This window comes from Scyliorhinus canicula, chromosome 16 (genome assembly GCF_902713615.1).
Source record: "Scyliorhinus canicula chromosome 16, sScyCan1.1, whole genome shotgun sequence".
NCBI lineage: Eukaryota > Metazoa > Chordata > Chondrichthyes > Carcharhiniformes > Scyliorhinidae > Scyliorhinus > Scyliorhinus canicula.
In genome coordinates, this window is record NC_052161.1 from 65,315,279 (window position 1) to 65,340,047 (window position 24,769).

Here is a 24,769-nt window from a genome sequence, read left to right on the forward strand (position 1 = left end):
CTCTTTTATGTGGTCAATTTTTACAAACTTTGGGGTGTCACCGCTTAGGCCGCTGATGCGTGATGGGATATGAATGGATCAAAGCAGCAGATGTTTTTTATGAGCTGTCAATCACAGACCACTACTTGAAAGCATTGAATGGCTTGCAAATAGTGGATCTGTGGGAACCAGAGTTGCTCTCCTTGGAGGAATGGACTTGTGGAGCTGCAAGGTATGTATTATAGCTATAATGCTTCCCACTGCCCCTGTCTGGACTGCTGTCTATCTTCCAGACAAGGGTCCCTTTTCTGTGTGGGAGGTGGTCTGTGTGTTGGGGGAGGGAGCTGTGGAGGAGGTCCCTTTAGGCAGGGGGTCCCTGTGGGGGGGTCCCCTAATTCAGGGGTCACTGGCAGGGTTCCCCTATTACAGGCATCCCTGTAGGGTCCCCCTACAACAGGAGCCCCGGTGGGGGGGGCTCTATTATATGGGCCCCTGGGGGGGTCCCCCGATTACAGGGTCCCTAGAGGGGGGGTGGGTGGGTGGGGATCAGGGGCGATTGCCGGTGTGCAGAAGGGGGTGACAGCCGCCTAAGGTGATGAGCTGACAGCGGGATTCCTGGTGGAACACTGAATTACATCCTGCTTTACGACCACAAGGGGATTGTAAAACTGTGCAGCTTGGTTTACTGCAGGCATAGGTCAGATGCAAAATGCTAATAGAACATAGAACAGTACAGCACAGAACAGGCCCTTCGGCCCTCAATATTGTGCCGAGCAATGATCACCCTACTCAAACCCACGTGTCCACCCTATACCCGTAACCTAACAATCCCCCCATTAACCTTACTTTTTAGGACACTACGGGCAATTTAGCATGGCCAATCCACCTAACCCGCACATCTTTGGACTGTGGGAGGAAACCGGAGCACCCGGAGGAAACCCACGCACACACGGGGAGGACGTGCAGACTCCACACAGACAGTGACCCAGCCGGGAATCGAACCTGGGACCCTGGAGCTGTGAAGCATTTATGCTAACCACCATGCTACCATGCTGCCCATAAATGTTATATATATATTATGTTGCTGCCCTATACAATGTGTTGCAGGATCATAATGGGCAGGATTCTCCACCCTGGGACACCGGAATAGCGAATTGCAATCGGCTGGCGAATCAGGTGTCAGCCGACAATAGAGGTCGATGCCGGGCTCCGCTAACTTGATGGCAGTGTGTTTGCGTTCCGCGACCCACACCGGCGAGGTTTTGCAAATTTAACAGTTATGGCCGGAAGCATATCATTATTGGGCTCAACCAGGTAATCTGCGACCTCTCCCGATGCTCTGTCTCTGTCAGGCGGAAGTGACACCACAGTTCATTTGTGGTATTTATAAATGGGAACTGGGCACCTTGACTGCTGAAATGGTAAGAAATGTCTCGTGGGCTACCAGTTGTGCTGCTGTTGACTCGGGAGGGGACTGTCAGTGCTGGGGGCAATAGTGGGAGGTGACCAGAGGATGGGCCGTGGGCTTGGCTTGTCGCCCCAGAACTGTGGTGACCGGCATGGACCACCATTGTCGCAGTCTGCAAGGCAGCCATCTGGCTGCGCACGGTGACCTGTCAATGTGCAAAGCACCACTGGCCGAATGGGTTACCCCAGCCCACCCAGGCTACCCCTCCAAGGAACCTCCAGACCCCAGCTAACCCATCAATGGGACGTGCGTGGCCCACAGCGCCTTCAATGCACCCAGCCAAGGCGCTGCCCCGTAGGAACACCAGCCGGCACCAAACCCCGCCTGTCCACTGCGCCCCAGGTCCTATCCACTCGGCCCCAGACAAGCAGGCACAACCCATACGTCACATAGATAACTCATGGCACACTACAGATACGGTCCTAACGGGTGCCCACCCCACACGCAGCCCTGTCTGTGATCCCTGCCCACAGGCATGCCACCAAACATGGTACTGTTTGGTAGCATGGTGGAACGAGGTGGCGCACTGCTGGCAAAGTAGCATGCGGCCCACTCAAGGTAAGGGCCCCATCACCAGCTCCTCCGCGGGGTGCTGGAAGGCGCCTTGGCTACTCCTTGGGATGGGAGTGAATCTGGCGTGAGTTCCGGTGGCTCCGCCATCACCTGCTGCTGCCAGTCCTGGAGGTTCACTTTTGTCTCGACCAGGGTCCCCATGCTTGCAGTCAAGGAGCATAGGGACTGTGCCATGTCCCTCTGGGACTGGGCCATGTCACTCAGGGATCAATCCAATCCCTCTGTGTCTGGCTCAGGTCAGCCAGCGCAGGCCAATGCTCTCGACCCTTGCAGCCACAGCACATTGCGACTGGGCCATGCTCTGAAGCGCTGCAGCAATATCCATGTGGCCTTGGTACATGGCTGCCTGTGATATGGCCACTCTAACCTGTACCTCAGCCACCACCCGTGCAGAGCGCCCCAGGCCTTGGAAGTCCTAGCCCTCGGCCGAAACATTGGCACCCAATTCACTCTTGGACGCCACCAGTGGGGTGTTGGTCTGGGTGACATGCATGGTTGGCACCGCCTCCTGCTCCTGCAGATGGTTAGACACCTCCAACTGCATCTGCCGGCGCTGGATGGTTGCTGACACTCCCTCATGTAGTCCCCAGCTCTGCGCCTGCATCTCAGGCCATCCTATGATAGTCCATTACCTCTGGGGTTCCTACCTCCACCTGATGTTCCACTGTATTAGTGTGGTGCGCACCAGATAGTGCCCCAGGAGCCTCTTCACTGAAGTGCACAACCGAAGCGAGTGTCTCTGCGATGGCAAAGGGTGCCAGTGACAGCAGTGACGAGAGTTATGGTACTGACCCTGCAAGACAAAATACAAGATGTGGGGCGAGAACGTGGGTCGGTGTGGTTTGAGGGGGAGTGGGGTGACTAGCATACCATAGGGACATCGCGATGCATTGGAGGCTCACATGGTTGTCCCATGTCGACCTCCGTCTCCGCAACTGTAGCTCTCCCACCCCGCTGACCAGATCCAGCGCCTTCTGCTCCACAATGGTGAGGGGCCGCAGGTCCGGCGGTTATTGGCCACCTTCTCCTTGAGTGGGAGCGATAATTCACAGTGTGAGACTGTGGCATCTTCTTGGCTGGAATGAGTGTTTGCGGGAGTGGAGAGCTCCAGTTCGTCACGCTCTCCAGTGCCAATCCCGACCGCAGCGAATCCGATGCTGGCGTCAGTTGGAATTGCACTAGTTCCATGTGGCGTGAGTGCTGGCCCATTAGCATATCCTGAATTGCTCCAGGGCTGGCACCACCATCGGGACTACGGAACATCCGCCATTCAGTCCTGGCTTTGCCATTTAGTCTCTCAAATGGAGAATTCCATCCAATGTCATCCAGGCGTCTTTGATAGCATCTTCCAAACTCCCGCTCTCGACCCTCTAGAATGACAGGGCAGCAGATATATGGGAACACCACCACCTGCAAGGTCCTTTCCAAGTCACACACTGTCCTGACTTGGAACGGCATTGACATCCCTTAATTGTCACTGGGGCAAAATCCTGTAACTCTCTCCCTTAACGGCATGTGGCACATCTGCCTCACGCGCTGCAGGGATTCAAGAAGGTGGTTCGCCACCACCTTCCCAAGGGCAATTAGGGATGGGCAACAAACGCTGGCCTAGCCAGCGATGGCCATATCCCATGACAGAAATGTCGATAATACAAAACAGAAAGCATGTGGAAATTGTCTTCCAGTATTAAAAATGAAACTGGCACCATTGCAGCAGACATTTGAGGAAATACAAAGATAATCATCATAGATAAGAAGTAATAGAGGCCCCTTAGGAGTTCAGAAAGTGAGGGGGCAATTTGTCATCACTTCTCTTAAAAAGGGAAAGGCTGCACTAATTTTCCTGTACCTGTGTAGGTGAAGAATGCAAATTAAAGAGGAAGGTAGACATTAGTGATAATATTGTCACTCAGAAATGCTTCAAAATTCATAGGCCAACAGGACCAGATGGAATCCATTCAATAACAATTAAGAAAATGATGGCAGCATTAGGGAGAGCAGTAGTTGAAAGTTTTCACACTTCATTAAATGTATGGGTATTACCGAAAGATTAGGAATCAGATAATGCTATTTCAATTTAGGGAAGAAAAAAATCAGAAGCATAAATGTGGGAATTGCAGGCCCATTAGCTTGCCATCTATACTGGGGAATACATTGGAGTCCATCATTAAGTAAGTGACTCAAGCACATCTAACAAGAGTGAAAGCAATGAGTCCAGGTCAAGAGAAGCTTATGAAAGACAGATTGTGCCTAACAATTTACTGGAACTGTATGGGGATAGAACAGACTTGATACATGATACAAGTATGCACTTTAAAAAATATTGTTTCTATGGCTTATGGTAGAACTGTGGCTAAAATAGGAATTGGTAAATTGGAAAACGAAAGGGAAATCAATAGCACTAGTACTTACTGGAGGATATTAGGGACTCCTTTGTTCAGAGTGTCTTTTTTATGCCCAATGTGTAGAGAAGTTGATATTCCATATCAGCCCCCTCTCATACTAATTACCTCTTCCTACACTGCTCACCTATCCCTTTGTTCCCTTCTCTGTGTATTCAGCCACCCCATAAATGTGCACATGGTTTAACTGCTCATGTCAACCAATGCACATTCTCACCATTCTCCGTAAAGAACTTCCCCCTTATTTCTTTACTTTACCTATTGCTGACTATTTTTCATTTCCTCTGGACCCGCCAGAGCTGCAAACATTTTCTCTACATCTAAACTATCAAACCCATGAATAATTTTAAAGACCCCTACCAGGTCTCTTCGTCCTGGGTATAACATCTGCACCATGGAAGTGCCAGGAATTGATTATCCTGAAAACAAAGCCTCGCCATTTCCACCTGACCTTACCCAATGGTGCAGTTAAAGGACAAGGGAAATACAATTTTGCGAGCACCGTACCTACAAAGACTCGGGCTGTTCAAAGGGAGAGCTCACCACCACTTTTGACTATAGGACACATGGATAATAAAGGTAATTTTGTCAAAACATCCCCATCTCAAGAAAAAATATTTTAAACCTCAGGCAAAGTGTTGGATAACATAGATCAATAACGGGTGATGTTAAGACCGCAGCAGTCACGGAAATTAAATGTTGGAATGTGACAGAAAACTATAAAATATGGAACGGATTGTACCATTTATGAGGCTGAATTTTGCAGGCCACCAATGGGCAGGAAAATGGTGAGGGGATGTGTGGCCCAGCACCAGCCCCACCCACATGCGATTTTCTGACCAGTGAGTAAGACATTGGGTGGGTCACCTGTCTGTAGCACAATGGAAGACCTGAAGTGGGCAATGAATGCTCGGTTAATGGCTTAATCCCATCATTACTCTTATTTATCGTCAGCAGGAGAGGCTGGCACGCAACATGCAGTCTGCCAGGTTCAACCATGTGGGCTAATCTTCAATTAAAGGGAAGAGAGTGGGGAGGAGGGTGTGTTGCTGTTGGACTCCTAGTGCCGATTGCAGCCCCCCCCCCCCATTGTTTACCTCCTCACATCTGCCCCCCTGTGTCTAACATGCTCCCACCCATGCCCTTGCCAGGGCCTGCCAGCCTGGCCCCAGCGGCACCCTGTATGTATCTGAACGTTTGGATCCATAACTGAATGCCACCAGCTCAGCTGCAGTGACCATTGCTCCAGCTGTCGCTGCTTGAGTGCAGAGCTACAGGCCTCCATTTGGCTGGCAGCTTTAGAAGATAGGATTCCTTTCTGGAGAAGGAAGGAAGTCTCCGACTCATACTAATTAAAGGACTCTCACCCGGATACTTAAAATGGGGCGAGCCAGCTAAGTGGAGGTGCACTTACTCCTCATATTTATGCTGAGGTGCAGGAGCAGGAGGCTCACTCTCAGGGTATAATCCAACCCAATGTTTCTAAGGCATTGATTCATTCAACCTTTGGGTGGGATTTTCCCTCCGCCGACTAAGTTTGGTGACGGATAGGAAAAGCAGCTTTCTCCCCGCCAACCACAATGGTGCGTTTTCATGCCTGATTGTTCGCCTCGTGATTCATCAAACATGCATCAGCTGGAAACACATAATTTCACTGGAAAGCAGCATGTAAAATGCCTGCACCACCATGACCTCAGCAGATCCTCGCTCCAGCCATCATATTTTAATCACACCCACACATACACCTTACAATGTTTTAAGCTCATGACTGTCCAGGCGAGAGATGGGGCCCCAAATCAGGAAAAGTGCTGCCGTCACTTAATTGCCACTTAAGGGCCTTTTCCCATACAGTCTCACTTTGTAGGCTGGCCGACAGATGACATATCGTTTGGGGGGCGGGGGAGCAGAAAAATTACCAAATGTACACCTTGGGCCCGGGATGAAGAGGGTGGAGTGCATCTCCATTAGAAGCCCCCGACTGACTAAGAGCAACCTCCCCTCAAGGCCTGGAGACCTCCGGACCTCCACACCACCCAAGACTCCAAACACCCCCTTTGCAACCCCACAGGTATCATACACCCTCCCTGGGACCCCTGACATTTACCTTTACTCCAGTTCCCTGTACTTAGTTACAAGCAGGTTGCTGCAGTGCCTCTTCCCTCCATTCTGCAGGACTGTGTCTGAAGGGGATGGAGAACAGCTGGCCAATATGAATTTCTAGCAGCTCTCCACAACAGGACTTCCGCCAAAGAACGTAGTCCCACCTTCTGCCAATCAACACTCATTAGAGTGCAAAATGGCAGCGGGCCTATCTGATTCCTGCCGACTCACTAGATGGCAAGTGCCCAAGTCCCTGCCATCCTAATAATTCAGGCCTGGGAGAGTGAGGGAGTAACATTATGTCATCATATTGACATATGATGATATAATGGCTATTCTACTGAGCTATACAGGGGCTGCGAGTTCAAATCCCATATTCAAATTAAATAAATCCTATATTTGTTTAGGCTAGGACATGAAATGATCATTGCTACTAATGCCCTTTGCTGAAGAGAATTTGCAACCTTTCATTGGTCTGATCAACAGGCTATTAATTCACAACACGTGGTTGATCTGGATGGAAATTGTCTCATTGGACAGATGCAGCTTGGGTTCATAAAGGGCAGGTTGCGCCTAACTAATTTCGTGGAATTCCTTGAGGACATTACCAGTGCAGTAGACAATGGGGAGCCAACGGATGTGGTATATCTGGATTTCCAGAAAACTTTTGACAAGGTGCCATACAAAAGGTTGCTGCATAAGATAATGATGCATGGCATTAAGGGTAAAGTAGTAGCATGGATAGAGGCTTGGTTAATTAATAGAAAGCAAAGAGTGGGGATTAATGGGTGTTTCTCTGGTTGGCAATCAGTAGCTAGTGGTGTCCCTCAGGGATCAGTGTTGGGCCCACAATTGATCACAATTTACATAGATATCTGGAGTTGGGGACCAAGTGCAATGTGTCCAAGTTTGCAGATAACACTAAGATGAGTGGTAAAGCAAAAAGTGCAGAAGATACTGGAAGTCTGCAGAGGGATTTGGATAGTTTAAGTGACTGGGCTAGGGTCTGGCAGATGAAATACAATGTTGGCAAATGTGAGGATATTCATTTTGGTAGGAATAGCAGCAAAAGGGATTATTATTTAAATTATAAAATATTAAAATATGCTGCTGTACAGAGATACCTGGGTGTGCTAGTGCATGAGTCGCAAAAAGTTGATTCACAGGTGCAACAGGTGATTAAGAAGGTGAATGGAGTTTTGTCCTTCATTGCTAGAGGGATGGAGTTTAAGACTGGTGAGGTTATACTGCAATTGTATAAGGTGTTAGTGAGGCCACACCTGGAGTATTATGTTCAGTTTTGGTCTCCTTACCTGAGAAAATGCGTACTGTTGCTGGAGGGTGTGCAAAGGACATTCACTGGGTTAATCCCAGAGTTGAGGGGGTTGGGTTACGGGAAGAGGTTGAGTAGACTGGGACGCTACTCGATAGAATTTAGAAGGATGCGGTGGGATCTTATACAAGCATATAAAATAAAATTATGAAGGGAATAGATAGGATAGATGTGGGCAGGTTGTTTCCACTAGCAGAACTAACGGGCACAGCCTCAAAATAAGGGACAGTAGATTTAGGACTGAGTTTAGGAGGAACTTCTTCACCCAAAGGGTTGTGAATCTATGGAATTCCCTGCCCAATGAAGCAGTTGAGGCTCCTTCATTAAATGTTTTCAAGATAAAGATAGTTTTTTGAAGAATAAAGGGATTAAGGGTAATGGTGTTCGGGCCGGAAAGTGGAGCTGAGTCCACAAAAGATCAGCCATGATCTCATTGAATGGCGGAGCAGGCCCGAAGGGCCAGATGGCCTACTCCTGCTCCTAGTTCTTATGTTCTTATGTTGATTGATAATGTCCTCTGAGGTGGCGTAGCTGGGAACTAAGATGACCAAATAAAACTTTCACTTTGGCACCTCCACAGGGGAACCAATGATAGACTATGTATGTGGTCTTGTCACCAATACCCAGATCACAAAAATGTATTTTGAATAACTAGAGGACACCCGTACCACTTAGTTCAAACTGACTCATACTATAACATTTATATGATGGTGGAACAGAGGAGAGGTCAAACATTAGAGAGGCTGAGCTGTTGACTGAAGAAGATTAAGGGCGAGATTCTCCGATCCTGGAGCTAAGTGTTGACACCATTGTAACCGCCGCAGCTTTTATGACGGCATCACCTGGCCCCTAGGGTGAGCGATCCTACGCCATAGAGGGTCACCACGGCATTGGAGCGCTTCATGCAGCTCCAGCTGCCGATTCGGGCGCGAGCACGGCCGGTGCAAGTTTGCGCATGCGCATGAGTTGCCATGTCCGCGCCCGCCCCGACGCAACATGGCGGAGACCTACAGGGGTCCAGCGCGGAGGAACATAGGCCCCCATTGGAATAGCTCGCCTGCCAACGGTAGGCCCCGATCACAGGCCAGGCCACTGTAGAGGCCACTCCCGGAGTCGGATCCCCCCTTCCCAACGCAGCCAGAACGCCGAGGTCCCGCCGGGTAGAACCACACGAGAAAGATGCCGGCGGGACTCGGACAAACTCGGCGGGCACTTGGTCCATCACGCGGGGATAATCGGTGGGTGGGGGGGGGCGGGCCGCGTTGAGTGACCCACGACCGGCGCGGTTGCCATTGGCGCCGATTCTCCGGTCAGCGGAGAATCGGCGTTGCGTGATTCGCGCCCCCCACCGCCAATTCTCCGTCCCAGCGTGGGGTCGGAGAATCCCGCTCTAAGTTTGTAGAATTGACTGAGCTGGATTGAGAAGATAAATTATACTGCGAGGGACTTGTAGACCGTATAAACCAACAGAATTTCACTGCAATTAAGTGAAATTGGACTTTGCGTTGTTGTGATGACCAAGGGTTGATATTTCAGAATTAAGCAGAGATGGTTCTATTTGAATTCTTTATTGAAAAGCTTTGGCTGAGCTAAGGAAAAAAAGACAAGGTTTGAATCAAATGAAAGTACTTTTTGAATCACCTGACAATTTAAGACATTCACCCAGAGTCAAAAGAAACTGGGCCAATCAAAGAAAAAATGCTACTTGACCTGCATTGCTGCGACAATAGCCTGACAGTAGTAAATAAAGACTATGGGAGGGATTTTCCAGCACATCTTGCACATGTTTCCCAACGGCAGAGAGGACCTGCCACTGGCCAGCGACTGGATATTCTGGTCCTGCCGATGCCTAAGAGGCGCTCCTTCCACTACCGGTGAAGACACCACAGGGGGTCACCATTGGCAGGACTGGAAGATTCTGCCAGCGGGAATGACCTGAAAATCTTGGCCAATTGCTCATGATGATCTGGAAACAAGTGTATGACTACTCAGTTGCTATCCAATTATGTTTCAAATTTACTGTAAATAATAAAGAAACATAATAAAGGAGAATGGATTTACATCTACTCAAACTCAGGTTAGAATGACCTCAATATTCAGTTCCATTGTCAAATACAAAATGAATGACAAAAGCCAGATTTTGTTCTCGGTTTCAAAATAATTCTTCTTTTCAATTTTTCAAGTCCCTATCAAGGAACTCTGTAAATTGGGTTTAAATGGGTGTAAATTCAGAGAGGTAGATACTCAGCAGGACATTGGTGTCCTCGTATATCAGTCACCGACAGTAAACGTGCAGGCACAGCAGGTAGTAAAGAAGACCTTCATGGCGAGAGGACTTGAGTATAGAAACAGGGATGTTTTACTGAAATTGTATACGGCATTAGTGAGGTCACTACTGGAGTATTGTGTGCAGTTTTGGTTTCCTTATCTGAGGAAGGATGTACTTGCAATGGAGGGAGAGCAGCGAACGTTTACCAGGCTGATTCCTGAGGTGGTGGGACTGTCATATGAGGTGAGACTAAATCGGTTAGGATTATATCCATTGGATTTTAGAAGAGTGAGATCTTACAGAAACTTATCAAATCTAACAGGATTATTCAGGGTAGATTCAGAAAGAATGCTCCTGATTGTTGGGGGTGGGTGGGGGGGAGGGGGGGGGGGGGGGCGGTGAGGCAGAACTAGGGGTCATAATTCGAGGATAAGGGGCAAGTCTTATCGGACTGTGCTGAGGAGAAATTTCTTCACCCAGAGAGTAGGGAATCTGTCGAATTCACTACCACAGAAAGTAGTTGAGGCCAAAACCTTGTATAATTTTTAGAAGGAATTGGATATAGCTCTTGGAGCTTAGTGGATCAAGGGAAATGGGGAAGGGCGGGGGAGGCAGAATCAGGTATTGAATTGATGATCAGCTATGATAATGAATGGCAGATCACGCTCAGAGGGCCGAATGGCCTCCTCCGGCTTCTATTTCCTACGTATGTTTCTATGTAAAAGACCCAGCACTTCTACATTTTACATAAAATGTATTCATTAACTTTCCTCTCATAATAGAATCATGGAATGATGCAGAAATAAAAAGGCGGCCATTCAGCCCATCCTCCCTGTGTCAACTCTTTGGCACAGCTATCTATTTAGTACCACCGCATTGCCCTGCAATTACCTTCCCTCCAAGTCTCTATTAAACACCTTTTTTTAAGGTTACTACTGATCTGCTTCCACTACCCATTTGAACAGTGCAATTACAACTTGCTGCATCAAAGAGGGTTCCCTCGTGTCGCCTCTGGTGTTTCTGCCAATCATCTTAAATCTGTGTCCTCTGGTTGCCTTCCTGTCTGCCATTGGAAGCAATTTCTCCTCATTTACCTTATGAAAGCCACTCATGATTCTGAAAACGGCTGCCATATCTACCTTTGACCATCTGTACACTTGGGTGAACCAATCCAACTTCCCCAGTCTTTCCACATAACTGAAGGCCCTCAGCCCTGGGACCATTCCTGTAAATCTCTTCTGCACTTTATGTGTTTTAAGGTGAAGATCCTGCAATTATCCATAGCCTAGTAAAAAGACATTTTGCTCAGTGACCCATTACAAACAGCAATGAGTGCATGCATATCAATAAGGCTACTTCAGTGGCTCGTCCAAAAAGGTGGGAGATGGAGTAAAAATTAAATCAGGAATAGACATAGTGCAAAAAAAAATAAATGAACACAAACATCAGCAATAGCACCACCTACTCAGAACACTGAAACACATTTTATTTCCTTTTCGTTTCCAAGGTAGTGATTGAAAGCATTTTATTCCAAATGAAATTGACATTCCATAAATGCATGTGGAATTAAGGTTGAATGGCTATAATTTCCTGCAAGTAGGTAATAGAAAAAACAATTTTGAAGCCAATTTTATCCAGGATATGATATTTAGGCAGTGTATGTCAAGATGATTATACTGAATTAATCTATCAACGTCATTATATGGCAGCAATGAATTAACTTTTCAAATGGTTTGCTTAAATCAGCAAAATGGAAATATGTGATTAATGAATGGCATTTGCTTTTAATCATTTCAACATTATCTATTCTATAACCTTGTCTGTAAAATAATGTCAGTTCTGAGCTAACTTAACAAGAGGAAAATACAGAGAAACCACAGATTTTTTACTGATACACATGCCAGAATTTCGAAGTTCGCCCATGAAGGACCTTAGAGGATATGCTGAGTGAAATCAGATGCAACTCTCCAAATCTGACTGCCTGGATTTTCTAACTCCATAATCAGCTTTGGAGAATTGCATCTGAATAATCTTATTACAGGTTAGACAGAAACAGGCGTAGGTCATTGAGCTCCTCAAACCTGTAATTAGATTACAGCCAATGTACACCTCAGGTCCATTCATCCCATCTTTGCTCCAGATCCCTTCATACAATCACATGACAAAAGAAATCTTGAGCGGGATTCACCGACCCTCCACGTCAAAATCGCGCTCAGTGCAGGGGGCGGAGAATTACCCAAAACAGGCTCCCACGCCGGCATGCGATTCTCTGGTGACCAGAGAATCACCGCCAGTCGCGCACGTGCGATCAATATGGCGACAGTCGACGGGCCAAGTGCCTGCCGAGTTCCGCCGGCATGGTTCACATGTGGGCCCACCCGGCAGGACCTCAGTGTTCTGGCTGTGGCAGCTGTCCTGGTTGGGGGGGGGGGGGGGGCAGGGGGGATCCGACTCCGGGGGGCCTACACGGTGGCCAGGCCTGCGATCGGTAACCACCGATCGGCAGGCGCGCTCATTCCAGGGGGGGGGGCTAAGCTCCTCCATATGGGGCCCCTGTAGGGCACCACCATTTTGTGCAGGGCCGGCATGAAGACGGCCGCCGTGCGCATATATGGACCTACGGCCAGTCGCCGTGCGCATGCGCAGCCGTGCGGGCGTAACTGCAGGGCCCCGCCGGCAGCAAGAGCTGCGGGACGCATGCCAGGGCCCTGCTAGCCCACTTGAAGACGGAGAATCACCCCGGACTTTCTTGTAAAAAGTCAGGAATGATTATTGCCCGTTTTCCGGTGGGCGTGGGGACTTAGACCGCAGAAGGGAGAAACCCACCCCTTGTGTTTTACAGTATTGAAGGTTTCAATTAATCCAGCACATAAACAGTGCTTCCAGAGTGACTTCCCGACATCCACTATTCTTTTATGGGAAAATTGGTGTCATAGTTTTACTCCTGAATTGCTAAACTCTAATTTTAACAAATGCCCCTCATTCCGTGTTTGCAAAGTAGCGTAAATTGTTTCACTGAGGGGAATAGCACAGTGGTTAACACAATTGATTCATGGTGTCAGGGTCCCGGGTTCGATTCCCGCTTGGATCACTCTCTGTGCGGAGTCTGCACGTTCTCCCCGTGTCTCTGTGGGTTTCCTCCGGGTGCTCCGGTTTCCTCCCACAAGTCCCAAAAGATGTGCTGTTAAGTGAATTGGACATTCTGAATTCTCCCTCTGTGTACCCGAACGGTCCCGGAATGTGGCGACTAGGGGATTTTCACAGTAACTTCTTTGCAGTGTTAATGTAAGCCTACTTGTGACAATAATAAAATATTATTTTAATCCACTAAAAAGGCTGGGTTGGATCAGGTGGGATATTTTAAGAGTCGAACTGAATTCCAAATCCAATTTTCCTTCAACCCACCCACTTTTGATTTTAACTGAGATTTGGTTGGTGAGGCAGCATGCCTCATATATAACCAGAGTTTTAAATTTAACCCAGGCTGACTGCAGTTTTCCATCCTTCAGAAAGTCAGTGGTTAAATGAAGGCAAAGACTACTGGATCCAGGAGGGAAGTGTCTTTCCTCTTGCCTGTTGGATCCAGTGTTGCTACTTCAACAACCACCAATCTAACACACCACTCTCAATACCCCGAACCTCTTCTACCAGGCCTCAAATAGTCCCCACAAATCCTCTGCTCTCCTTTCAAGCTTCCTACTCCCTCCTCTCTGCTCTCCTACTGCCCCATGATGCCAGATGCCAAAGTCCGACACATTTGATGGCTGGCCAGCATCTCAATCTGGCTGTCTATGACCAGGAAACGGAGGCAACAAATTTAAGCAGGACTTGCCATTAAACTCAACAGAATCTGAGGGAAATCCACTTCAGACTTAATATCCAATCCTCTGTATCTTCACTATTAAATCTTCACACAAATCGTGAACCCGGCAAGGCGGCTGCGGACTGTGTCCAGTGCCGACACACTTGACCGGGATCCGTGCCGCTGATCGGAAGGGCTTCTGCAAGGGGTTGGGGGTGGTGGCCAGGGGGTGGGCTGTGGTGTAGCGGATGGTGGGTTGGTCCGCGCATGGCCAGTGCCATGTTGGACAGCTCGACCACTACAGGTCGTCAGCCGGACGCAAGCGTGGCCCATTACACGGCCATTCTCCAGCCATTTCCGGCCCGGGAGGTGGGAGTTCCAGTCGACGCTGGTGCTAGCTCCGCACCAGTACTGGAATGGGTGAGGGTTTCGCGCCAATTCATCCAAAAACCTCCCGTGGATTCTCCATTCGAGTCGGCACTTAGCTGCAGAAATGGAGAACCCAGCCCATTAACTCTGACAATTCAGACTGTGGGATGGGGAATGGAGTGATAGAGTTTGGGGACTGGAGGGATAGGGTTCAGAGAAGAGAGGGATAGAGTTCGGGGAAGAGGGGAATGGGAGGGATAGAGTTCGGGGAAGCGAGGGACATCTTCTTGGAAGAGATTGCAAAGGCAGGGGAAGAAGACGCCAAGAGATTATGCAGGGCTAAGAAATTGGAACTGGGATGAAGAGCTTAAGAGCTGGGTAAAAGATGTGAAATATTACAGGTCTTGAGTTTGTAGGCAGGGCCTCATGTAAGTACTGGTAGACAGTGCAAGAGGAAATGTGGGTTGGTGAGTCAGTGTTTGCTGTGATGAGGAGAGGTGAGGACTCCAATGTGGGGTCTATGGGAGTACTTCAATTAATTCTGGCGCATAAGGAGTCCACATAAAAGTGAAATTCTAGGTAAGCAAGTTTTCCCTCATTTGCTGGAGCACGCGTGAGCAAAAATATGCCTGCAATGTGGATTTGCATCAATTGAAACTTAAAAAAATAAGCGCAGGCTGCTCGGCTGACTTCAAAGTTGAAGATAAAGTATTATGGGCCAAGCTTTTGAAAACACCAAAGTATATATTATGGAGTTCACTTAATCTATAACTGTTAATTGATTTTGGCTATGAGCACAAGTGCCTGTCTTTCAGGTGTTATTCAACAAAGTTCTTGGGTGCTTCCAATCAAAAAACAAGTTTTATTCTATGAATTTAGTTAAAATTTTTATAAACACACACAGTAAGAATTTTTACCAACTATAAACATAAAGACCCAACACAGCTACAGTAATCTATGTATAACCTTTAATAAATTCCCCCTTTAACTGTTCCAATTCAGTAACAAAATCCAAGTAAAATCAGAAACCCCTTTTCAAAGGTGTGGCCCAGCATACAGTACTCTTACTGGTATGAGACTTGTCATTGATACTCTGTTCCCCTTTTAAAACAGCAGGTTTTAATTTCTTCCAGAAAGCAATTATCTCTTTTAAGTTATCAAGTAGTCTGGAAACAGCTTTTAAAATGAAGATAGAGAAACACTTCTTTCAACCTGTGGTTCAAAACCAGTCCAAACTCAAAGCGACAGTAAAACCCCCAGAGCCACAAACCAGCTCCAAACTCAAAACAAAAGTAAAAGCTCAGAGCCACAACCTAGCTCCACCCCCACAATGACATCACTGAAGCCATGTGATAAGATAAAAACATTTCTTAAAGGGACACTCCCATGACCAAAGGCCATGATCAGCGCACCCCCGCCCGCAGCTTTCCTAATGGTGTGGGATGACCTCAATGGGGATTCCCACTGACAGAGAATCTTGTTGCCAGCAAATGGCGTGCCACCCTCCGCCGTCGAAAAACAGGCGGCTGAGAGGCCAGAGAATCCCACCCAAAATGCCATTGGTGTGAGAGGGTGTGAACGCAGGCCGGTACAAGACCTGTTACATTTTAACCCTTTCCACACAATGCACTGTGTTGGCAGAAATAAAATAAAATGTATTTTATGCTGGGATGGCACTACTGTAAATTTATAAATTTATATATTGCAGTAAACATAATTTCAATAATACGCATCAGAGTAGAATTCTTATCAATATGGCACACTTACCTGCAGTGTTGAATTAGTCGATACAATTGACATATCAATTCGATTTGAAAATAATTTGCTGCTGTAGATCACCCAAAATGTATTCCGAGAATAAATATATTTTTCTACAAAATATCAGAAATGTTTGTTCTTCTCCAGAAGTAACAATCCACCAAACGAAACATTGTCTGAAATTCCACATTTCCGTGAGGTCCTTAGCAGTCAGATCCAGAGACTAACTGGCATTCCCCATCCTCGTTCTCAATATTAAATAGGAACTTCACCATTCACAGATTCCGGGCAGGTGGAGAACGCTCGGCATTGTGGCACTGTGCCTAGCTTTCAAGAAACCATCTGCAAGGGGGGGAATTTTCAGTTCCTGCCTATGGCGGGCAGGGTTACGGGCAAGAGGCAGAAGATCTGTTAACTGATGGCGTGGTACACTGTGCGGATTTTGCTTTCCCGACTTTCAAGGCAGGTAAAAGGTAGGTTGAGCCTCCTGATGAACAATGTTGGGAACCCCATTTGCATGCGTTAGTATCTCAAGCATGCTCATCAAAAGGCCACCTCGCCAGAATTAAGTTCACTCTCCAAATTAAGTCCTCTGCTAGCAAGAATTTAGGATATTCAGGTTCACAACTGTGTATATGTGATGCGCGCCTGGTGCACTTCATCTCTTCCATGATTTTGAGGTCAGTAAATGTTGCTTTTATGAACTCGGGGACCCCACATTACTTCACTTGAGTGCTGTTAGAAAACACTGTGCCAAGGCTGGAAATGGGAGGTAGATGAAAGCTGACAGTGGGATGAAGGAGAGGGGGTACGGTTAGCATGGAGCAAAGACTGGAGAGGGAAGGCGAGCTTACTGGAAGTGGGGGAGGAAGTATTCCTGTGGGTGGGTGGGAGAAGGAAGTATGCCTGTGGAAAGGGGGAAGGGGTGTCTTAGCGGGTGGGATCAGTGGTGTTGAAGGTGTGGTGGTGGGGGGGGGGGGGGGGGGTGAACTCAGAAGGTGGTACAGAAGGTGAAGTCACACGGGATCAGAGGTGAGCTGGCAAGATGGATACAGAACTGGCTCAGTAATAGAAGGTAGCAGTGGAAGGGTGTGTTTCTGAATGGAGGGCTGTGACTCGTGGCATTCCTCAGGGATCAGTGCTGGGACATTTGCTGTTTATAAAATAGATCAATGATTTTGAAGAAAATGTAACTGGTTTGATTGGTAAGTTTGCGGATGACACTAAGGTTGGTGGAATTGTGGATAGTGATGTGGACTGTCAGAGGATACAGCAGGATATAGATCGAGTGGGGACTTGGGCGGAGGGATGGCAGATGGAGTTTAATCCAGACAAATGTGAGGTAATGCATTTTGGAAGGTCTAAAACAATTGGGAAATATGCAGTAAATGGCAGACCCTTTAAGAGTATTGATAGGCAGAGGGATCTGGGTCTACAGGTACACAGGTCATTGAAAGTGGAAATGCAGGTGGAGAAGGTAGGCAAGGAGGCAGAGGCATGATTGCTTTCATCGGCTGGAGCATTGAGTTAAAAAATTAGCAAGTTATGTTGCAGCTTTATAGAACCTTAGTTCGGCCGCACTTGGAATATGTTGTTCAATCCTGATCGCCACACTACCAGAAGGATGTGGAGGTTTTGAGAGGGTACAGAAAAGATTTACCAGGATGTTGCCTGGTATGGAGGGCATTAGCTATGAGGAGAGGTTGGAGAAACTTGGTTTGTTTTCACTGGAATGACGCATGTTGATGGACGACCTGATAGGAGTCTACAAGGTTATGAGGGGCAAAGACAGAGTGGATAGTCAGAAGCTTTTTCCCAGGTCGGAAGAATCAATAATGAGGGGTCATAGGTGTAAGGTGCGAGGTGCAAGGTTTAAAGGAGCTGTAAGAGGCAAGTTTGTTACACAGAGGGTGGTGGAAGCCTGGCGGCTGGATTCTCTGTACGGGCAGCACAAGTGGATAGCACTGTGGCTTCACAGCACCAGGGCCCCAGTTTCAATTCCCCACTGGGTCACTGTCTGTGCAGAGTCTGCACGTTCTCCTGTGTCTGCGTAGGTTTCCTCTGGGTGCTCCGGTTTCCTCCCACAGTCCAAAGATGTGAAGGTTAGGTGGATTGGCCATGCTAAATTGCCCTCAGTCCAAAAAAGGTTAGGATTACGGAGATAGGGTGGAAGTGAGGGCTTAAGTGGGTCGCTGCAGACCCGATGGGCCGAATGGCCTCCTTCTGCACTGTATGTTCTATGTAAGTCCGCACGTCGGCATGAAAACGATGGTTTTTATGCCAGGAAAACCAGCGCGAAGCGGCCATCAATTCCTCGTTTTGCTGGGGGCTGGCAGGGAGGCAGCATGGTTCGGTGGCTGCGCATGCGCACGCCGGTGGCCTGCAGCGGCTGCGCCGTGCTTCATGGCGGACTGAGCCCTCAAACCTGGACCGCAAAAGTAGTGCCCCCCTTCGGCCATGTTCACGCCCCGGACCACCCACCCACAGTGCCCCCAGCCCCGAATGAAACCACCCCTATCCGCGGATCTGCCCTCCCCCGACTGTGGCGGGAACGTACTGTCCACAGCCGCCACGCGAAAGTCCCAAAAGGTGTGAGCACACTCAACTCACGGCATCGGGAACTCGGCAGGTCGGGGACGGAGCATCGCGGGGCGGGCCTCAGAGAATGGCCTGAGGCCATGGATACGTGGCATGGAGTACTCCTGGAATAAGCCGCTGGGCGGAGAATCCAAAAACCTCCGCCCCTTCGCTGAATGCAATTTCGGAGTCCGGGGGGTGGGGGGGGGGGGGGGGGAGGGGATACTGGTGATATGAGGGAATTCACAGACAGAAGAAGGAGTGGAAAGCAGTAGAATGGAAACAGGTCCAGGGTGAGAATCTGGTAGGTGAAGGTCTCATTGGGTGAGAAATCACGTGGGAGACAAGACAGATGGCTCGATTAATGAAGAGGGGTGAGGGTCAGTTGAGCATGGAACAGTAGCAACAGTCGGCTCTGAGGGGCGGGAAGACATGGAAGGGGGATTGTGGTAGGGTCCAGAGTAATGGTGGAGGTCAAGGGTGACAAAGAGGAGAGGAATGGTGATACTTAATGGGTCAATTGTGATGGGGGAACTTCCTGAGTGATGGAGGGAGGGTAGAAAGTGGTGGAGTAAGATTGAAACATGACTATTTTCTAAATCTGACTTTGACCATGCAGTTTGTTGATCAGTGACATCCTTTGAAGCAGGGGGAGAGGCTTTTCAGGTGGGTGGAGTTCAAGGTCAGCACAAGTGGCCAATTAAAGGGACACCCTAATAATTATGAGGCAACTGGATGGCAACCATGTTCAGTTGTGTTCTCCTCTCCGTGGTGAAGCTCACATGGCAGCAGTTTTAATTCCACTCATTGGTCTCATAACATCATGATACCAACAAGGCGAGCAGCTTCCGTTTATTCTGTGCTATTTGACATTGCCTGCAGTCAGAGGGAGAGAGGTGGATGCCTTCAAGTGGAGGGCAGACAATGTATGACTCCAAACCTTCATCCTCCTGCTTGTATGGTTATGGCTGGTAAGGGCTCATGATTTTCTTTGCTGCCAAGGTGATGGTCTCTTTAAAGAGTCTCGAACACAGTGGGGTCAAGTGCCATAATGAGGCTTCTTGAACATGGCTATCATCACCCAAGTCAAAGGGCCATGTCTCCATGTGCAGTCACGTACCAACAGGATGTCCTTTACCTGGAAGCTGTGGGGTGGATATGCCACATCTAGATGGAGGCCAGGTGAAGTGCTTAGCGTTGATCTGCTGGCTTTGAGATGAATAGTAACCTGTTACAGACATGCTCACTACATTGATCACTTCAATGCATTCACACATCCAGTGAGCTGTCGATGATACCTGCTGCAGGCCACCCTGCTCTGGTAATGGCTCTCCTCCAGATGAGAAGGGGGACTTGTTGCTAATTGGCAAAGGGGCAGGAGGAGCAAGAGGCTGCAGGGCCACTACAAGCTCAAGATGCTGATGAATATGGAGCACTTCAAACGTGAGTATTGGCCGAGCATGGGTATAGGGGCAGAGATGCTCTTATCTAGGGATGAGCGAGTGGCAATGCCGGAAGCGCCTTTGTCCGGGAATGTGGGTGCTCACATCTGCCAGCTTCTCCAGTGTGAGCTGCAGCTGCAAGAACTCTGGAGGAATAGTGTGAAGCTCCTGCCAGCACTTAGTGCATGGCTGTCTGGGGGTCCTTTAAATATGGTGCCAGGACCTTCAACCTCATGAGGTAATGATGGGATGGGTGACTTCCCTTTTTCCCCACCATGAAATTCACCAAGCTCCTCACAGATGTATGATGAGCTGATTAGCAAAAGTTTGCGCATCTTCAGCAATCCCAATGCCCAATGGGAATCATGCAGACTTTCCCGCCCGCAACCGGACTTTGTCTCCGCACCGGAAAATTTCACCCCCGTTCTGGAAGAACTGAAGCTATTCTGAATATTTACAATCACAATGCTACAGTTTTGAATTCATAATTTTTTTTACCATCAAAGTCAATGATTAATGATAATGGAACTGAATAATGCAAATCCATTGAAAAATCCCTTAATCATTGTCTCCTTGTTAAAGGAGGGATTAATGTAACAATTGTGCAATTCAAATGTGTGCGCTGGAAGAAAATGTTATTCTATATTTATTGTATAAATATTTATGAAAGAACTCATCATAACCAGGAATTAATAATGAAATAAAAATCTAGCAGACCCAAAAAAGATAAAATAGCTCACAATGAAATATTTATAATGTTATTTATCAGCTATATGTCGTATTATTATTACATGATATGAGAATAATGGAGTGAATGACAGATTAACAGTACGATATACTCTATGTTTTAAATAATTAAATCTTGTTTTTGCATCTTGTATTTTAAACAATTTATTACTAAATACTAGGCATCTCGCTACCTAAAATCAAATATTAAAAATCAAACAAATTTAAATAAGTTTTGAAATCAAAATTAATTTAAAAAAGCTGAAAGAAATAATAAAATGTAATGAATATTAAACCTAAATTTTAATGGTTTACTGTATTTTCCTGATAGTCATCAGTCAAGTTCTCTATATTCTCACTTAAATTGCAATAAATCTGTGCAGCCAAGTTACTATAGTTCATCTTTACTGAAATATGTCATATGAATTCCCTCTCACGTGTTTATTGCAGTCTCTTTTTTTGCACATTCACTCAGCGGGTTTGTATATCTTTTTACCAAAACCGATCATTTTAAACACGGCAGGAGTTTGAAATCTGCACTCAATAGTAACAAAATCATGTGCAAATGAACACTTTAGGTTCGATAAAGAGACAGGCATAATAAGGATACAAAATATTTGAACATTAAAATGGATATTATGCCACAATCATGGGTTTAGTGCAGATTTAAATAATCAGTCAGGCTGAATTCTGCTACTGCTACTATTACGAAGCTGACTTGTTTGTCCATCTGGACGCTAATACCCTTTAGCTCGAGGCATCTAGCACTCGTCTCCCTCTGGAGTAAAATTACTGGAGCATGAACCACTAGCTAGGAATGGCTGGCACGGCTTACACTGTGCACAGTTTGCCAACCATACTATCTAAATAACATAAGTAAATGAAGATATTAAAGAACAAGCAAATCTTGTTTCATGGATGGAAACAATTCTTGCGAGACATAAAGTGAATTCAAATGAAACATCTGGATAAGGTGAAACCCATTTGTTAAACTGGCACAATGCCCTCCTATCTGCCCTCCCAAAGTTACACACAGTGAAAGGGAGATGGATGCTGAAATATTTCTTGGCCCGGAGATTGCTGCTACGTAACCTAGAACATGGTTTAAAAGGCATGAATCAATTAAATGGTCCTACAGGGCTCAGGCAACAGACAATTATTCAAACCACAACTCAGTTAAATTGAATTTAATACTTACTAATACACATGATATGCATATTTTAAAGACAGCAACACTTTGGCCAATCTATTAATGGGTGCCATTCATTGTCTGATTTTACTTTTTGTTGCATGTTTTCAATTAATTATTAACTAATTAATATGATGCAGATGCTGCTGAAATGTGATCGAATGCGCTGTCAGTAAAATGTCAGCCTACTTCCCTAAGCCACAATTTTAAGCTTAATTTTAAAAGAAATAGCGAAACAAAATAGTCAGACATTACAACAAGCTGGAGTGTGATGGAAAGCGGTTTTCAAGCTCTTGCACAATACATTGCAAACTACTCTGCCCAATCACACTTGGTCCAGTTACTAATTCAGTCCCTTGTCCTTGTGGCTCAGCTGTGGCTTTCACCTTGCTGATCTGTTTATACACAGCACTGTTCTTATCTATTTGACTCTGCATGTTGGCAACAGATCTTTCAATCTCTGCTAGATTCGGGATACGTTTCAGTATTCCTTTTAATTTTTTCTGTGGAGCTTGATTCTGAGGAACAGAAGATGATGAAACAGCAAGATCAGGAAGAGGTGCAGGCAGCGGCGAGCAGTGCGAAGGTGATATGGTGAGACATAAAGTGTGACGAGGAGAGACAGGAGGAAGGGGTGGTGGTGAAGGAGGTGCAGGGTAGTGGGAAGTAGACAGGGAATCATAAGGCAAGACAGAAGGGAGTGGGAGAACGGCAGGAGGAGGAAAATTAGTTGGAGGTTCTGGAATGTTCTCCAATAGTTCACAACCTGACTCCATTGAGATGCATATCTGTGTAAATAAGCTGCAGTCACTGTCTCTCCTTACAGAAGAAGGTGATGCTTTCCAATCTGGAGGAGAAATCTCTTCAGAGATGTCAGAATGATTAGAGTTAATGGAGGGTGGTGAATTCAATTCAGAATCCGAAGCCAGAGAAATAGAAGCAAGAGAAGAGGAAGAATGATGATGCGATGATGTAGATATTGATGACTTTGGGGGGATTGCAACCATACTTCTGCTTTTAAAGGGAAATTTTCTGCTCATCAGTGAATCTTGAATTTTGACATGTTTCATTTCTTGGAAGGCTTGCTGTTCAAACTGCCTTGCTTGTTCTTTAACAGTTAGTTTAGAATGATCATCTTTAATAATAGGATTCATGTTGCTCAACTGACTTTCAGTTTTCCCTTCTTCTTCTTTAAACAATTTCCTCTCCCACTGCACAGGATTCATAATCACTGGTCTATGCAAGATATTATACATCTGATGTCCATGAATGCGAGAGGGCAATGTCCATGCTTGATGACCACCCTCAGCTGGAAGCTGAAATAATGCATTTTTCAAACTTATTCTTATAGGTGAAGACTTGGCTAAAACTGATCCCTTTTTAAAATGGGACAGACCACAATTTTCAGGAGATATAAATACACTGGCATTGTATATGGGGTTCCTTGTAGTTAATGGATTCTCATCTGATAAGTATGTGATATTACTTTCAGACTTGGGTAGACTATTTTTCAGTGTTCCATTGACAGTGGACTGTTTATGAGCCTCAATAGCACGGGAAGCAAATGTGCTCAAAAGTCTCTGCCGATCTCCGTCTTCAAAAACAGACTTTATTCCCCTGCTTTGTTGAAAATGGTAAAGAAGAGAAAGACTTGAAAGAAAAGAAGACAATCAGATGTAAGGAAATATGTAAGAACATTGTTATCTCAGCTAAGATATTAGGCAAGGGAACGCCATTATTGCAAATGTAATTGCTCCAACCTTTTGTTTTGTTAAAAAATACTTCCCAGCTGGCACTCTACTACAGCCAGTATGGAAGTTCAAATCTTGGGATTTCTGATAAAATTTACTTTGATAATAATTGAATGTTTGTAATAATGAGGTTTGACTCTTAAAAAAAAAACCACAACAATAATATACAGCTATTTACGAGTATCGCCTAATGGCTACTTAAAATATTGTAACTATTGCATATAACTAAAATTATTCAGGATCACCACTGCTACTTAGCTACAACTTTCTGACTTGCGAGACTGACGAATATATTTTTTCTGGTTTAGTTTGGCTGTGTTACAGATTTGCACTACTTACTGATGCCTAAAAGTTGAATCCAAAGTTAGTTTAAAGGATGCATGTGAATAGGTAAGAAATGGACACCTGAGTATGGAAGACAGCTAAGCAGAACCAAATGCATGTTGGAAATAAATGAAAAAGACACAGCATTTTGTTTTGTTAAGCAACCTATTCTTGTTAGAACTAGTCAAATTTTAAGAGGCAGCAGAGAGGTCGATCCACTGTAATTAGGTTACTTGCCAAGTCTTGTCATTAAGACGCCAGTTTATAAAAAATGCAATTCTATAATGAATGTCTATTTACATTTTTGAGTCCAATTTAATCCTGATTTATGTTATTTTTCAATGCAAGATCCTTAATCTATTGTTAAATTAATTGGGTGCAACATAAAACTTTATAATGAAATTGTAGTGGTCGAATTTTCCAAAATGTTCAATAAAACTAGAAAAGTTTTGACTTTAATTTTCCAAGTTTAATTTATTTACCTCAGTCTCTTGTTATTGAATGCTGGCCCATGGTGCTATATAGTTCCACAGGCAATGGCAGACCTGGTACCTTGCCCAAGAAGCTCATCTTCATACAACACTTAGGCTGTGGATGTTGGTAATTGCTTTCCTTCTACTGACGTACACATGTAGGAAATTTGAAGTCTCCCATACAGCTGAACTGGGGAGGGAGTACCCCAAATCTAGAGGACTGTGACATATCAC

At 46.2% G+C, this 24,769-nt stretch overlaps 1 protein-coding gene across 13 annotated transcripts in view; it reads right to left on the reverse strand.

Annotated features, from left to right (window-relative positions):
• Nucleotides 1-24,769, reverse strand: part of pcdh15b (protocadherin-related 15b) — a 1,980,039-nt gene that overhangs the window by 43,529 nt on the left and 1,911,741 nt on the right. For 7 of the 13 annotated variants that reach the window (XM_038773417.1, XM_038773418.1, XM_038773419.1 and 4 more), the window contains one exon: nucleotides 21,971-23,637. The exons of 4 other annotated variants lie outside the window; for them this stretch is intronic. In XM_038773417.1, the coding sequence (XP_038629345.1) occupies nucleotides 22,239-23,637 (1,399 nt within the window). In that variant the 3' untranslated portion in view covers nucleotides 21,971-22,238. Of the gene's footprint in view, nucleotides 1-21,970; nucleotides 23,638-24,769 lie in introns of those variants that run through there. 2 more of the 13 variants (XM_038773425.1, XM_038773423.1) reach the window with 2 other exon arrangements.